This window comes from Ascaphus truei, unplaced genomic scaffold, assembly GCF_040206685.1.
Source record: "Ascaphus truei isolate aAscTru1 unplaced genomic scaffold, aAscTru1.hap1 HAP1_SCAFFOLD_1248, whole genome shotgun sequence".
Taxonomy (NCBI): domain Eukaryota; kingdom Metazoa; phylum Chordata; class Amphibia; order Anura; family Ascaphidae; genus Ascaphus; species Ascaphus truei.
In genome coordinates this window covers 58,027-74,343 of record NW_027454121.1, presented here as the reverse complement: position 1 = coordinate 74,343, position 16,317 = coordinate 58,027, and the positions used below count along the sequence as shown (strand labels likewise).

General features: G+C 63.9%; 1 protein-coding gene across 1 annotated transcript in view; it reads left to right on the top strand.

The window, feature by feature from the left end:
- The first annotated feature begins 249 nt into the window (after positions 1-249).
- Positions 250-16,317, top strand: part of LOC142475489 (mitogen-activated protein kinase 8-like) — a 43,252-nt gene continuing 27,184 nt past the window's right edge. Inside the window, exons 1-3 of the mRNA XM_075581348.1 lie at positions 250-384; positions 9,871-10,051; positions 14,623-14,752. Of these exons, the coding sequence (XP_075437463.1) occupies positions 9,930-10,051; positions 14,623-14,752 (252 nt within the window). The 5' untranslated portion in view covers positions 250-384; positions 9,871-9,929. The remainder of the gene's footprint in view (positions 385-9,870; positions 10,052-14,622; positions 14,753-16,317) is intronic.

The following is a 16,317-nucleotide window of genomic DNA, read 5'->3' as shown; positions in this document are numbered from 1 at the left end:
CAGCACCGCGCGCGCAGCCCCCAGCAGCAGCACCGCGCGCGCAGCCCCCAGCAGCAGCACCGCGCGCGCAGCCCCCAGCAGCAGCAGCAGCACCACGCGCGCAGCCCCCAGCAGCAGCACCACGCGCGCAGCCCCCAGCAGCAGCACCCGCGCGCGCAGCCCCCAGCAGCAGCAGAACGACCAGCAGCTATAGTCAGCGCGCGCTGCTTGGGAGCCCGCCAGGGGTCGCTGTTGCAGAAGTGCTGAGGCCGGGCGCTGGTGGGGGCGCTCTGTCCTCTCTGCTCTCTATGCTCCCTTCCCCGGGCAGCGCTGACAGTCATTGCTCCCGGTTCCTGTGTGCCGCATCTCCCGGTGTCTGATCCCGGAAACCGGTGACATGTCCTGGTAAGTAGCAGCCGTGCGCCCAGGCTCCCTCCCCGGCCTCCCCCCTCCTGCCAGCCATGGTATGGAGGCGGCGAGGCCCGGGTTCTCCCGGGCATAACCGGGCTCTCCCTGAGCGCTCCCGGGCCCTCCTAATGGGCGCTCTGTCACAGGGTGAAGTTTCCTCTCAGCAAATAGCAGCGGTCCGCATGGACGCGCTCGGGGGCAGGTTGGTCGCGCTCGGAGGCAGGTTGGTCGCGCGCGGGGGCAGGTTGGTCGCGCTCGGGGGCAGGTTGGTCGCGCGCGGGGGCAGGTTGGTCGCGCGCGGGGGCAGGTTGGTCGCGCGCGGGGGCAGGTTGGTCGCGCTCGGGGGCAGGTTGGTCGCGCGCGGGGGCAGGTTGGATGTGAGTGTGGCAGTTGGACGTGCGCGGGTCCTTTTGGACCTGGTTGGACGTGCACGAGCCCGGTTGGACGTGGTTGGGTTGGACGTGCACGAGCCCGGTTGGACGTGGTCGGGTTGGACGTGGTCGGGTTGGACGTGCACGAGCCCGGTTGGACGTGCACGAGCCCGGTTGGACGTGGTCGGGTTGGACGTGCACGAGCCGGGTTGGACGTGCACGAGCCGGGTTGGACGTGGTCGGGTTGGACGTGCACGAGCCCGGTTGGACGTGGTCGGGTTGGACGTGCACGAGCCCGGTTGGACGTGGTCGGGTTGGACGTGCACGAGCCCGGTTGGACGTGCACGAGCCCGGTTGGACGTGGTTGGGTTGGACGTGCACGAGCCCGGTTGGACATGGTCGGGTTGGACGTGGTCGGGTTGGACATGCACGAGCCCGGTTGGACGTGGTCGGGTTGGACGTGCCCGGTTGGACGTGGTTGGGTTGGACGTGCACGAGCCCGGTTGGACGTGGTTGGGTTGGACGTGCACGAGCCCGGTTGGACGTGGTCGGGTTGGACGTGCACGAGCCCGGTTGGACGTGGTCGGGTTGGACGTGGTCGGGTTGGACGTGCACGAGCCCGGTTGGACGTGGTTGGGTTGGACGTGCACGAGCCCGGTTGGATGTGGTCGGGTTGGACGTGGTCGGGTTGGACGTGCACGAGCCCGGTTGGACGTGGTCGGGTTGGACGTGCACGAGCCCGGTTGGACGTGGTCGGGTTGGACGTGCACGAGCCCGGTTGGACGTGGTCGGGTTGGACGTGCACGAGCCCGGTTGGACGTGGCCCGGTTGGACGTGCACGAGCCCGGTTGGACGTGGCCCGGTTGGACGTGCACGAGCCCGGTTGGACGTGCACGAGCCCGGTTGGACGTGGTTGGGTTGGACGTGCACGAGCCCGGTTGGACGTGGTCGGGTTGGACGGGCACGAGCCCGGTTGGACGTGGTCGGGTTGGACGGGCACGAGCCCGGTTGGACGTGGTCGGGTTGGACGTGCACGAGCCCGGTTGGACGTGGTCGGGTTGGACGTGGTGGGGTTGGACGTGGTGGGGTTGGACGTGCACGAGCCCGGGTGAGAGGGACTGAGAGAGCCCCCAAACTGATCTGCAGCCCCTTTTAGAGACTACTATTTACATGGACAGAGCCTTTCAGCCACTCAGAACTTGGAACATGTCCAAACAGCCAATCAGAGCAGGGCTTATCTTACTGATGATGTCAGAGGCAGGGGGCGTGTTGAACCGACTCGGGACAGCCCATGGGCGGGACTTATGTTCTGGCCAATAGGAAAAGCACCTACAATCGCCATCTTTTCCTTAGCCAGCCCATTGCCTCCCGCTGGGCAGGCGCCACTGCGTCCAGCAGACCAGAGGGATCCCCCCAAAGGGGGTCTCTGGACTCAGTACTCCGCCCTGCCCCGTCCACTAAGTACCCCGACACCTCTCAACATCCCGCCTCCTCTTTGAAGCTGGCAACTTAAACATATGCCCAGGCTGACTGCATAGAGCCTTATAGTCAATGTAAAAACACCATAAGTCATACTTTATTACAGCATACATTTTGGGGTACCTCATTCTGTTGGGGGTACCCACAAATCCAATACAGGCTTTGGGATACCTTGGCACTAACTGGCGTACCCCCCTTAACCTACGGATTCCTTCGGCTACAGGGATACCTGTTCATCCCTGTGCCTCATTCCCCTTTCTGAGCTATGCTGAAGCAGGGTACCCTAGTGGTGAGTCGCGGTTACGTTTTTAAGGGAAGATATTGCTGGGGCAATGTGTGTACATGGATCTGAAAATCAGGCATGATTGAACATTAAATATGGCTTTAGTAATGTCACGTTAGACCAGGTCTCTTCACACATTTATATTGAAGGGATCAGTCAGGAGGCATAACAAGGCAGTGAGATAAAATGGGGTTTATTTGGACAATTCCTCGGAAACGCACAGAAACACAAAATACAGAAATATACGCACTTACTGGGGTCAGGGGTATGAGATCGAGCCTTTCCTATGTGCAGGGCGCCCGCTTGCAGGGGTTACCCCGATCGGAACCTTGTTCCGGACCTCCAGGACCGAGACTCCGCAGAAACTCCTGGAACTGTTTTCGACAGGAACTCCTGACCGCGTCCGCTCCGTTCTCAGATGAGAGCTCGGTCCTCGGGTCTGACTCAGTCTCTGCCGGGCAGACTGTCCTAGCTTCAAAACCAAGCCGGCTGCTCTGTTATTCGGGACAGAGCAGCTTTGGAAATCCGCCCGCGCGTCATCGACTCCAGCCGCAAAATCGCCTGGTTCTCTGACTCGGCCGTCTCCTTACCCTCCGCTGAGCTATCCTTAGCATGGAGGTAGGAGGAGCGACCAATCAGAGCGTGGGAACCCTATCCCACTAGCCAATAGAAACAGGGGCCCGTCTCTTGGCTGACGTCAGAGGAGGGGGCGTGTCAAGCCGACTCGGGATGCCCCGTGGGCGGGACATGAATTGACCAATGGGAAACGTGCCAACATTCTGCTGCTTCCCATGGTCATCCCATTGGCAGTCAGGCAGACCAGAGGGTCCCCCCGCAGGGGGGTCTCCGTTCTCCCCCGCAGGGGGTCTCTGTTCTCCCGTCTCCCCTTTGAACTACAGACTATGCAGACTTCCTGGCACCGTAAACATATGGCGGGCGGACTGCATAGAGCCTTATAGTAACTGTAACACACATTATAAAGAACGCTTTAATAAAGAATATACTTTGGGGAACCTTATACTTATAAGGGAAATGGATTGGGGTTGTTTGGGCTCGAAATCCAGGAGTCTGGGGGACACTGGGTAGCCCCGGTGTAACTCACCCCACGTACCGGCAAATCACGCCTGCTCGCCGGGGAGAATTAAACGACCACCGGTAACTTCGGCCCCGAACTCCTGCAAACAAAATAATTGCATTTCCACCCAAATATCGCCCCTAAAACTGACACACAAGAAACCCCGCAGTTCTAGGGTTAGGGGAACATGAATACAGGAAAAGGCAGGGGTCACTCTATTTCCCACGTGTTCCCACCAGTTCAGGGGTAACCAGGGGACGTAACCTTTACTGTGTAGCCTGGTTACCCCTCCCGTCACAGATAACTTCATTATACCGGCGGTCTCACTATCACCGTCTGTGTGTGAGTGGCTATGGAGTGTAAGCTCTCCGGCAGGGAGGTCCTTTCCTATTGTCTGGCTGCATTGTCTCTTTGTACCGCGCGCATACAGGTGGGTGATATATAAATACAGCTATACACACATAGGCAGCGGGGCTGACTATCCAGTGTACATACTGGAGCCTGTATACTCATCTCTGTGGCAGATAAGGACTGGCTTATCTCCTCCCGTGGCGCTTTTGGGAGATACGCGTCTGTGTGACACAGACAGACACGCACGCAGACACAGACACACACGCACGCAGACGCAGACACGCACGCAGACACAGACACGCACGCACGCAGACACAGACACACACGCACGCAGACGCAGACACGCACGCAGACACAGACACGCACGCAGACACGCACGCAGACACGCACGCAGACACGCACGCAGACGCAGACACGCACACAGACACGCACGCAGACACAGACACACACGCACGCAGACGCAGACACGCACGCAGACACAGACACGCACGCAGACACGCACGCAGACACGCACGCAGACACGCACGCAGACGCAGACACGCACACAGACACGCACGCAGACACAGACACGCACGCAGACACAGACACGCACGCAGACACGCACACAGACACGCACGCAGACACAGACACGCACACAGACACGCACGCAGACACAGACACGCACGCAGACACAGACACGCACGCAGACACAGGCACGCACGCAGACACAGGCACACAGACACGCACGCAGACACAGACACGCACGCAGACACAGACACGCACGCAGACACAGACACACGCACGCAGACACAGACACGCACGCAGACACAGACACGCACGCAGACACAGACACGCACGCAGACACAGACACGCACACAGACACGCACGCAGACACAGACACGCACGCAGACACAGACACGCACGCAGACACAGACACGCACGCAGACACAGACACGCACGCAGACACAGACACGCACGCAGACACAGACACGCACGCAGACACAGACACGCACGCAGACACAGACACGCACGCAGACACAGACACGCACGCAGACACAGACACGCACGCAGACACAGACACGCACGCAGACACAGACACGCACGCAGACACAGACACACGCACGCAGACACACGCACGCAGACACAGACACACGCACGCAGACACAGACACGCACGCAGACACAGACACGCACGCAGACACAGACACGCACGCAGACACAGACACGCACGCAGACACAGACACGCACGCAGACACAGACACGCACGCAGACACAGACACGCACGCAGACACACACGCACGCAGACACAGACACGCACGCAGACACAGACACGCACGCAGACACAGACACGCACGCAGACACAGACACGCACGCAGACACAGACACACGCACGCAGACACAGACACACGCACGCAGACACAGACACACGCACGCAGACACAGACACACGCACGCAGACACAGACACGCACGCAGACACAGACACACGCACGCAGACACAGACACACGCACGCAGACACAGACACACGCACGCAGACACAGACACACGCACGCAGACACACGCACGCAGACACACGCACGCAGACACAGACGCACGCAGACACAGACACACGCAGACACAGACACACGCACGCAGACACAGACACACGCACGCAGACACAGACACGCACGCAGACACAGACACGCACGCAGACACGCACGCAGACACGCACGCAGACGCAGACACGCACACAGACACGCACGCAGACACAGACACGCACGCAGACACAGACACGCACGCAGACACAGGCACGCACGCAGACACAGGCACGCAGACACAGACACGCACGCAGACACAGACACGCACGCAGACACAGACACACGCACGCAGACACAGACACGCACGCAGACACAGACACGCACGCAGACACAGACACGCACGCAGACACAGACACGCACACAGACACGCACGCAGACACAGACACGCACGCAGACACAGACACGCACGCAGACACAGACACGCACGCAGACACAGACACGCACGCAGACACAGACACGCACGCAGACACAGACACGCACGCAGACACAGACACGCACGCAGACACAGACACGCACGCAGACACGCACGCAGACACAGACACACGCACGCAGACACAGACACGCACGCAGACACAGACACGCACGCAGACACAGACACGCACGCAGACACAGACACGCACGCAGACACAGACACGCACGCAGACACAGACACGCACGCAGACACAGACACGCACGCAGACACAGACACGCACGCAGACACAGACACGCACGCAGACACAGACACGCACGCAGACACAGACACGCACGCAGACACAGACACACGCACGCAGACACAGACACACGCACGCAGACACAGACACACGCACGCAGACACAGACACGCACGCAGACACAGACACACGCACGCAGACACAGACACACGCACGCAGACACACGCACGCAGACACAGACGCACGCAGACACAGACACACGCACGCAGACACAGACACACGCACGCAGACACAGACACGCACGCAGACACAGACACGCACGCAGACACGCACGCAGACACACACACGCAGACACAGACACGCACGCAGACACAGACACACGCACGCAGACACAGACACACGCACGCAGACACAGACACGCACGCAGACACAGACACGCACGCAGACACAGACACGCACGCAGACACAGACACGCACGCAGACACAGACACGCACGCAGACACAGACACGCACGCAGACACAGACACGCACGCAGACACAGACACGCACGCAGACACAGACACGCACGCAGACACAGACACGCACGCAGACACAGACACGCACGCAGACACAGACACGCACGCAGACACAGACACGCACGCAGAGCCCAGACACAGACACGCACGCAGACACAGACACGCACGCAGACACAGACACGCACGCAGACACAGACACGCACGCAGACACAGACACGCACGCAGACACAGACACGCACGCAGACACAGACACGCACGCAGACACAGACACGCACGCAGACACACACGCACGCAGACACAGACACGCACGCAGACACAGACACGCACGCAGACACACACACATCCTGTAGCATTGGACGGGCATTACTGCATATGTAAATCTTAGGCTGCGCTTATAGTGCCGACGACGTCGCGTCAAAACAAATGTACTTCCGCCATCGTGTGCGCTTATAGTAGGAGTGGTGCGACGGCTTGGTCGCGATCGCTGGAAGTCACTTCAATTTGATTTTTCCGGCGACTGCAGCGTGGCGACGGCGCTATAAGCGCGGCCTTAGGGGTCGCAACATGGCGACGGCGCTATAAGCGCGGCCTTAGGGGTCGCAACATGGCGACGGCGCTATAAGCGTGGCCTTAGGGGTCGCAGCATGGCGACGGCGCTATAAGCGCGGCCTTAGGGGTCGCAGCATGGCGACGGCGCTATAAGCGCGGCCTTAGGGACCGCAGCGTGCTGCCAGCGACGGCGTTATAAGCGTGGCCTTAGGGACCGCAGCATGCTGCCGGCGATGGCGCTATAAGCGTGGCCTTAAGGACCACGGCGATGGCGCTATAAGCGTGGCCTTAGGGACCACGGCGATGGCGCTATAAGCGTGGCCTTAGGATGCCCCCTGCCCCCTCGCCCCCTGCCCCCACGCCCCCCTGCCCCCTCGCCCCCTGCCCCCTCGCCCCCTGCCCCCTGGCCCCCTGCCCCCTGGCCCCCTGCCCCCTGGCCCCCTGCCCCCTGGCCCCCTGCCCCCTCGCCCCCTGCCCCCTCGCCCCTCGCCCCCTGCCCCCTCGCCCCACGCCCCCTGCCCCCTCGCCCCACGCCCCCTCGCCCCACGCCCCCTGCCCCCACGCCCCACGCCCCCCTGCCCCCTCGCCCCCACGCCCCCTGCCCCCTCGCCCCACGCCCCCTGCCCCCTCGCCCCACGCCCCCTCGCCCCACGCCCCCTGCCCCCTCGCCCCACGCCCCCTGCCCCCACGCCCCACGCCCCCTGCCCCCACGCCCCCTGCCCCCACGCCCCCTGCCCCCTCGCCCCACGCTCCCTGCCCCCTCGCCCCACGCTCCCTGCCCCCTCGCCCCACGCTCCCTGCCCCCTCGCCCCGCGCTCCCTGCCCCCTCGCCCCACGCTCCCTGCCCCCTCGCCCCCACGCTCCCTGCCCCCTCGCCCCACGCTCCCTGCCCCGCGCTCCCTGTCCCGCGCTCCCTGCCCCGCGCTCCCTGCCCCGCGCTCTCTGCCCCGCGCTCCCTGCCCCGCGCTCCCTGCCCCGCGCTCCCTGCCCCGCGCTCCCTGCCCCGCGCTCCCTGCCCCCTCGCCCCGCGCTCCCTGCCCCGCGCTCCCTGCCCCCTCGCCCCGCGCTCCCTGCCCCCTCGCCCCGCGCTCCCTGCCCCTCGCCCCGCGCTCCCTGCCCCCTCGCCCCGCGCTCCCTGCCCCCTCGCTCCGCGCCCCCTCGCCCCCCGCTCCCTGCCCCCTCGCCCCGCGCTCCCTGCCCCCGCGCTCCCTGCCCCCTCGCCCCGCGCTCCCTGCCCCCTCGCTCCCTGCCCCCTCGGCCCCCCGCTCCCTGCCCCCTCGCCCCCCGCTCCCTGCCCCCTCGCCCCGCGCTCCCTGCCCCCTCGCCCCGCGCTCCCTGCCCCCTCGCCCCGCGCCCCCTGCCCCCTCGCCCCGCGCCCCCTCGCCCCACGCCCCCTGCCCCCTCGCCCCACGCCCCCTGCCCCCTCGCCCCACGCCCCCTGCCCCCTCGCCCCACGCCCCACGCCCCCTGCCCCCTCGCCCCACGCCCCACGCCCCCTGCCCCCTCGCCCCACGCCCCACGCCCCCTGCCCCCACGCCCCCTGCCCCCCACGCTCCCTGCCCCCTCGCCCCACGCTCCCTGCCCCCTCGCCCCACGCTCCCTGCCCCCTCGCCCCACGCTCCCTGCCCCCTCGCCCCACGCTCCCTGCCCCCTCGCCCACGCTCCCTGCCCCCTCGCCCCACGCTCCCTGCCCCCTCGCCCCACGCTCCCTGCCCCCTCGTCCCACGCTCCCTGCCCCCTCGCCCCACGCTCCCCTGCCCCGCGCTCCCTGCCCCGCGCTCCCTGCCCGCGCTCCCTGCCCCGCGCTCCCTGCCCCCTCGCCCCGCGCTCCCTGCCCCGCGCTCCCTGCCCCGCGCTTCCTGCCCCGCGCTCCCTGCCCCGCGCTCCCTGCCCCCTCGCCCCGCGCTCCCTGCCCCCTCGCCCCGCGCTCCCTGCCCCCTCGCCCCGCGCTCCCTGCCCCCCTCGCCCCCCGCTCCCTGCCCCCTCGCCCCGCGCTCCCCGCCCCCTCGCCCCGCGCTCCCCGCCCCCTCGCCCCGCGCTCCCCGCCCCCTCGCCCCCCGCTCCTCGCCCCCCGCTCCCCGCCCCCCTCGCCCCCCGCTCCCCGCCCCCCCTCGCCCCCCGCTCCCCGCCCCCCGCTCCCCGCCCCCCTCGCCCCCCCGCTCCCCGCCCCCTCGCTCCCCGCCCCCTCGCCCCCCGCTCCCCGCTCCCCGCCCCCTCGCCCCCCGCTCCCCGCCCCCTCGCCCCCCGCTCCCTGCCCCCCGCTCCCTGCCCCCTCGCCCCCCGCTCCCTGCCCCCTCGCCCCCCGCTCCCTGCCCCCTCGCCCCCCGCTCCCTGCCCCCCCCGCCCCCTGCCCCCTCGCCCCCCGCTCCCTGCTGACTCTCTGCTCCCGTCCCTGCCCCCGCGCTCCTTGTCCTCGCGCTCCCCGCCCCCGCGCTCCCCGCCCCCGCGCTCCCTGCTGACTCTGTGCCCTCTCCCTGCCCCCGCGCTCCCCGCCCCCACGCTCCCCACCCCCGCGCTCCCCGCCCCCACGCTCCCCACCCCCGCGCTCCCCGCCCGCGCGCTCCCCGCCCGCGCGCTCCCTGCTGACTCTCTGCGCCCTCTCCCTGCTGACTCTCTGCGCCCTCTCCCTGCTGACTCTCTGCGCCCTCTCCCTGCAGCGCCTGACTGACGGGAGCCGTGATTGGATGACGCCGCTCGGGTGAGCTCTCGCGTAACCATGAGCCGGAGCAAGCGTGACAGCAACTTCTCCGTCTTCGAGATTGGAGATTCCACTTTCAACGTGCTGAAGCGCTACCAGAACCTGAAGCCCATTGGGTCTGGCGCACAAGGGATCGTATGGTAAGGAATCTACTATCGGGGTACCCTGCTGCTGGCGGGACGGGCGGGGCGGTACCTGGGGCCCTCTGTGTCACTGTTTCACCCTGTTGTGTAAGGGACGACTGGGAGGTACATGGGGCCCTTTGTGTCACTGTGTCACCCTGTTGTGTAAGGGACAGGCTGGGCGGTACATGGGGCCCTTTGTGTCACTGTGTCACCCTGTTGTGTAAGGGACAGGCTGGGAGGTACATGGGGCCCTGTGTCACTGTGTCACCCTGTTGTGTAAGGGACAGGCTGGGAGGTACATGGGCCCTTTGTGTCACTGTGTCACCCTGTTGTGTAAGGGATGGGCTGGGAGGTACATGGGGCCCTTTGTGTCACTGTGTCACCCTGTTGTGTAAGGGACGGGCTGGGAGGTACATGGGGCCCTTTGTGTCACTGTGTCACCCTGTTGTGTAAGGGACAGGCTGGGAGGTACATGGGCCCTTTGTGTCACTGTGTCACCCTGTTGTGTAAGGGACGGGCTGGGAGGTACCTGGGGCCCTTTGTGTCACTGTGTCACCCTGTTGTGTAAGGGACGGCTGGGAGGTACATGGGGCCCTTTGTGTCACTGTGTCACCCTGTTGTGTAAGGGACAGGCTGGGAGGTACATGGGGCCCTTTGTGTCACTGTGTCACCCTGTTGTGTAAGGGACAGGCTGGGAGGTACATGGGGCCCTGTGTCACTGTGTCACACTGTTGTGTAAGGGACAGGCTGGGAGGTACATGGGGCCCTGTGTCACTGTGTCACCCTGTTGTGTAAGGGACAGGCTGGGAGGTACATGGGGCCCTTTGTGTCACTGTGTCACCCTGTTGTGTAAGGGACGGGCTGGGAGGTACATGGGGCCCTTTGTGTCACTGTGTCACCCTGTTGTGTAAGGGACGGGCTGGGAGGTACATGGGGCCCTTTGTGTCACTGTGTCACCCTGTTGTGTAAGGGACAGGCTGGGAGGTACATGGGGCCCTTTGTGTCACTGTGTCACCCTGTTGTGTAAGGGACAGGCTGGGCGGTACATGGGGCCCTGTGTCACTGTGTCACCCTGTTGTGTAAGGGACAGGCTGGGCGGTACATGGGGCCCTTTGTGTCACTGTGTCACCCTGTTGTGTAAGGGACAGGCTGGGCGGTACATGGGGCCCTGTGTCACTGTGTCACCCTGTGTGTAAGGGACAGGCTGGGAGGTACATGGGGCCCTTTGTGTCACTGTGTCACCCTGTTGTGTAAGGGACAGGCTGGGCGGTACATGGGGCCCTTTGTGTCACTGTGTCACCCTGTTGTGTAAGGGACAGGCTGGGCGGTACATGGGGCCCTTTGTGTCACTGTGTCACCCTGTTGTGTAAGGGACAGCCTGGGAGGTACATGGGGCCCTTTGTGTCACTGTGTCACCCTGTTGTGTAAGGGACAGGCTGGGTGGTACATGGGGCCCTTTGTGTCACTGTGTCACCCTGTTGTGTAAGGGACAGGCTGGGTGGTACCTTGGGCCCTTTGTGTCACTGTGTCACCCTGTTGTGTAAGGGATGGGCTGGGTGGTACCTGGGGCCCTTTGTGTCACTGTGTCACCCTGTTGTGTAAGGGACAGGCTGGGTGGTAGATGGGGCCCTTTGTGTCACTGTGTCACCCTGTTGTGTAAGGGACAGGCTGGGCGGTACATGGGCCCTTTGTGTCACTGTGTCACCCTGTTGTGTAAGGGACAGGCTCCATGAGTGGCCCTTTCTGTCTGTTATTGTCACCTTGCGGTGGGAGGGACAAACACAGAGGTACAGAGCTGAGTGAGGGTGTGCGTGTGCTCACAGCTGAGTGATGGTGTGCGTGTGCTCAGAGCTGAGTGATGGTGTGTGTGTGCTCAGAGCTGAGGGATGGTGTGTGCGTGTGCTCACAGCTGAGTGATGGTGTGCGTGTGCTCAGCTGAGTGATGGTGTGCGTGTGCTCACAGCTGAGTGATGGTGTGCGTGTGCTCAGAGCTGAGTGATGGTGTGCGTGTGCTCAGAGCTGAGTGATGGTGTGCGTGTGCTCACAGCTGAATGATGGTGTGCGGGTGCTCACAGCTGAGTGATGGTGTGCGTGTGCTCACAGCTGAGTGATGGTGTGTGCGTGTGCTCAGAGCTTTGTGATGGTGTGTTTGTGCTCAGAGCAGAGTGATGGTGTGCGTGTGCTCAGAGCTGAGTGATGGTGTGTGTGCTCAGAGCATAGTGATGGTGTGCGTGTGCTCAGAGCTGAGTGATGGTGTGTGTGTGCTCAGAGCTGAGTGATGGTGTCCGTGTGCTTAGAGCTGAATGATGGTGTGTGCGTGTGCTCAGAGCTGAGTGATGGTGTGCGTGTGCTCAGAGCTGAGTGATGGAGTGCGTGTGCTCAGAGCTGAGTGATGGTGTGCGTGTGCTCAGAGCTGAGTGATGGTGTGCTTGTGCTCAGAGCTGAGTGATGGTGTGTGTGTGCTCAGAGCTGATTGATGGTGTGTGTGTGCTCAGAGCTGAGTGATGGTGTGCGTGTGCTCAGAGCTGTGTGATGGTGTGTGCCTGTGCTCAGAGCTGAGTGATGGTGTGCGTGTGCTCAGAGCTGAGTGATGGTGTGTGCGTGTGCTCAGAGCTGAGTGATGGTGTGCATGTGCTCACAGCTGAGTTATGGTGTGCGTGTGCTCACAGCTGAATGATGGTGTGCGGGTGCTCACAGCTGAGTGATGGTGTGCGTGTGCTCACAGCTGAGTGATGTTGTGCGTGTGCTCAGAGCTGAGTGATGGTGTGCGTGTGCTCAGAGCTGAGTGATGGTGTTCGTGTGCTCAGAGCTGAGTGATGGTGTGCGTGTGCTCAGAGCTGAGTGATGGTGTGTGCGTGTGCTCAGAGCTGAGTGATGGTGTGCGTGTGCTCAGAGCTGAGTGATGGTGTGCGTGTGCTCAGAGCTGAGTGATGGTGTGCGTGTGCTCAGAGCGGAGTGATGGTGTCCGTGTGCTCAGAGCTGAGTGATGGTGTCCGTGTGCTCAGAGCTGAGTGATGGTGTCCGTGTGCTCAGAGCTGAGTGATGCTGTGCGTGTGCTCAGAGCTGAGTGATGGTGTGCGTGTGCTCAGAGCTGAGTGATGGTGTGCGTGTGCTCAGAGCTGAGTGATGGTGCGTGTGCTCAGAGCTGAGTGATGGTGTGCGTGTGCTCACAGCTGAGTGATGGTGTGTGCGTGTGCTCACAGCTGAGTGATGGTGTGCGTGTGCTCACAGCTGAGTGAAGGTGTGCGTGTGCTCACAGCTGAGTGATGGTGTGCGTGTGCTCACAGCTGAGTGATGGTGTGTGCGTGTGCTCACAGCTGAGTGATGGTGTGTGCGTGTGCTCACAGCTGAGGGATGGTGTGTGCGTGTGCTCACAGCTGAGGGATGGTGTGTGCGTGTGCTCACAGCTGAGTGATGGTGTGCGTGTGCTCACAGCTGAGTGATGGTGTGCGTGTGCTCAGAGCTGATTGATGGTATGCGTGTGCTCAGAGCTGAGTGATGGTGTGCGTGTGCTCAGAGCTGTGTGATGGTGTGTGCGTGTGCTCAGAGCTGTGTGATGGTGTGTGCGTGTGCTCAGAGCTGAGTGATGGTGTGCGTGTGCTCAGAGCTGAGTGAGGGTATGCGTGTGCTCACAGCTGAGTAATGGTGTGTGTGCTCAGAGCTGAGTGATGGTGTGTGTGTGCTCAGAGCTGAGTGATGGTGTGCGTGTGCTCAGAGCTGAGTGATGGTGTCCGTGTGCTCAGAGCTGAGTGATGCTGTGCGTGTGCTCAGAGCTGAGTGATGGTGTGCGTGTGCTCAGAGCTGAGTGATGGTGTGCGTGTGCTCAGAGCTGAGTGATGGTGCGTGTGCTCAGAGCTGAGTGATAGTGCGTGTGCTCAGAGCTGAGTGATGGTGTGCGTGTGCTCACAGCTGAGTGATGGTGTGTGTGTGTGCTCACAGCTGAGTGATGGTGTGCGTGTGCTCACAGCTGAGTGATGGTGTGCGTGTGCTCACAGCTGAGGGATGGTGTGTGCGTGTGCTCACAGCTGAGTGATGGTGTGCGTGTGCTCACAGCTGAGTGATGGTGTGCGTGTGCTCACAGCTGAGTGATGGTGTGTGTGTGCTCAGAGCTGAGTGATGGTATGTGTGTGCTCAGAGCTGAGTGATGGTGTGCGTCTGCTCAGAGCTGTGTGATGGTGTGTGCGTGTGCTCAGAGCTGAGTGATGGTGTGCGTGTGCTCAGAGCTGAGTGAGGGTATGCGTGTGCTCACAGCTGAGTAATGGTGTGTGCTCAGAGCTGAGTGATGGTGTGCGTGTGCTCAGAGCTGAGTGATGGTGTGCGTGTGCTCAGAGCTGTGTGATGGTGTGTGCGTGTGCTCAGAGCTGAGTGATGGTGTGCGTGTGCTCAGAGCTGTGTGATGGTGTGTGCGTGTGCTCAGAGCTGAGTGATGGTGCGTGTGCTCAGAGCTGAGTGATGGTGCGTGTTCTCAGAGCTGAGTGATGGTGCGTGTGTTCTTAGAGCTGAGTGATGGTGCGTGTGTGCTGAGAGCTGAGTTATGGTGCGTGTGTGCTCACAGCTGAGTGACGGCGTCCGTGTGTTCCCTGCAGCGCTGCCTATGATGCTGTCCTGGAGAGACATGTTGCTATCAAGAAGCTGAGCCGGCCGTTCCAGAACCAAACCCACGCCAAGCGGGCGTATCGCGAGCTGGTCCTCATGAAATGTGTCAACCATAAGAATGTGAGTCCTGCAACCTCCATCAGCTGGCCACAAGGGGGAGTCTGCGCGCTCTCGCCCGCCTCTTTCTCTCTCTCGCCCGCCTCTCTCTCTCGCCCGCCGCGCTCTCGCCCGCCTCTCTCTTTCTCGCCCGCCTCTCTCTCTCGCCCGCCTCTCTCTCGCCCGCTTCTCTCTTTCTCGCCCGCCTCCCTTTCTCTCTCGCCTCCCTCTCTCTCGCCTCCCTCTCTCTCGCCCGCCTCTCTCGTCCGCCTCTCTCTCTCGCCCGCCTCTCTCTCTCTCGCCCGCCTCTCTCTCTCGCCCGCCTCTCTCTCTCTCTCGCCCGTCTCTCTCTCTCGCCCGTCTCTCTCTCTCGCCCGTCTCTCTCTCTCGCCCGCCTCTCTCTCGCCCGCCTCTCTCTCTCTCGCCCGCCCGCCTCTCTCTCTCGCCCGCCCGCCTCTCTCTCTCCCGCCCGCCTCTCTCTCTCCCGTCCGCCTCTCTCTCTCCCGCCAGCCTTTCTCTCTCGCCCGCCTTTCTCTCTAGCCCGCCTTTCTTTCTCGCCCGCCTCTCTCGCCCGCCTCTCTCTCACCCGCGTATATCTCTCGTCCACCTCTCTCGCGCTCCGCCTCTCTCTCTCGCGCGCCCGCCTCTCTCTCCCGCTCCCGCCTCTCTCTCTCGCGCGCCCGCCTTTCTGTCCCGCTCCCGCCTCTCTCTCGCGCCCGCCTCTCTGGCGCCCGCCTCTGGCGCCCGCCTCTCTCGCGCCCGCCTCTCTCGCGCCCGCCTCTCTCGCGCCCCGCCTCTCTCCCGCCCGTCTCTCTCTCTGCCGCTCGCCTCTCTCCGCTCGCCTCTCTCCCGCTCGCCTCTCTCCCGCTCGCCTCTCTCCCCTCTCTCCCGCTCTCCTCTCTCCCGCTCGCCTCTCTCCCGCTCACCCTCTCTCCTCCTCGCCTCTCTCCCGCTCGCCTCTCTCCCTCTCGCCTCTCTCCCCCTCGCCTCTCTCCCCCCTCGCCTCTCTCCCCCTCGCCTCTCTCCCGCTCGCCTCTCTCCCCCTCGCCTCTCTCCCGCTCGCCTCTCTCTCTCGCGCGCCTCTCTCCCGCTCGCCTCTCTCCCGCTCGCCTCTCGCCCGCTTCGCCTCTCGCCCGCTCCCCTCTCTCCCGCTCGCCTCTCTCCCGCTCACCTCTCTCTCTCTCTCCCGCTCGCCTCTCTCCCTCTCTCCCGCTCGCCTCTCTCCCGCTCGCCTCTCTCCCGCTTGCCTCTCTCCCTCTCTCCCGCTCGCCTCTCTCCCGCTCGCCTCCCTCCCGCTCGCCTCTCTCCCTCTCTCCCGCTCGCCTCCCTCCCGCTCGCCTCTCTCCCTCTCTCCCGCTCGCCTCCCTCCCTCTCTCCCTCTCGCCTCCCGCTCGCCTCTCTCCCTCTCTCCCGCTCGCCTCCCTCCCGCTTGCCTCTCTCCCTCTCTCTCGCTCGCCTCTCTCCCGCTCGCCTCTCTCCCGCTCTCGCCTCTCTCCCTCTCTCCCGCTCGCCTCTCTCCCGCTCACCTCTCTCTCTCTCTCCCGCTCGCCTCTCTCCCTCTCTCCCGCTCGCCTCTCTCCCGCTTGCCT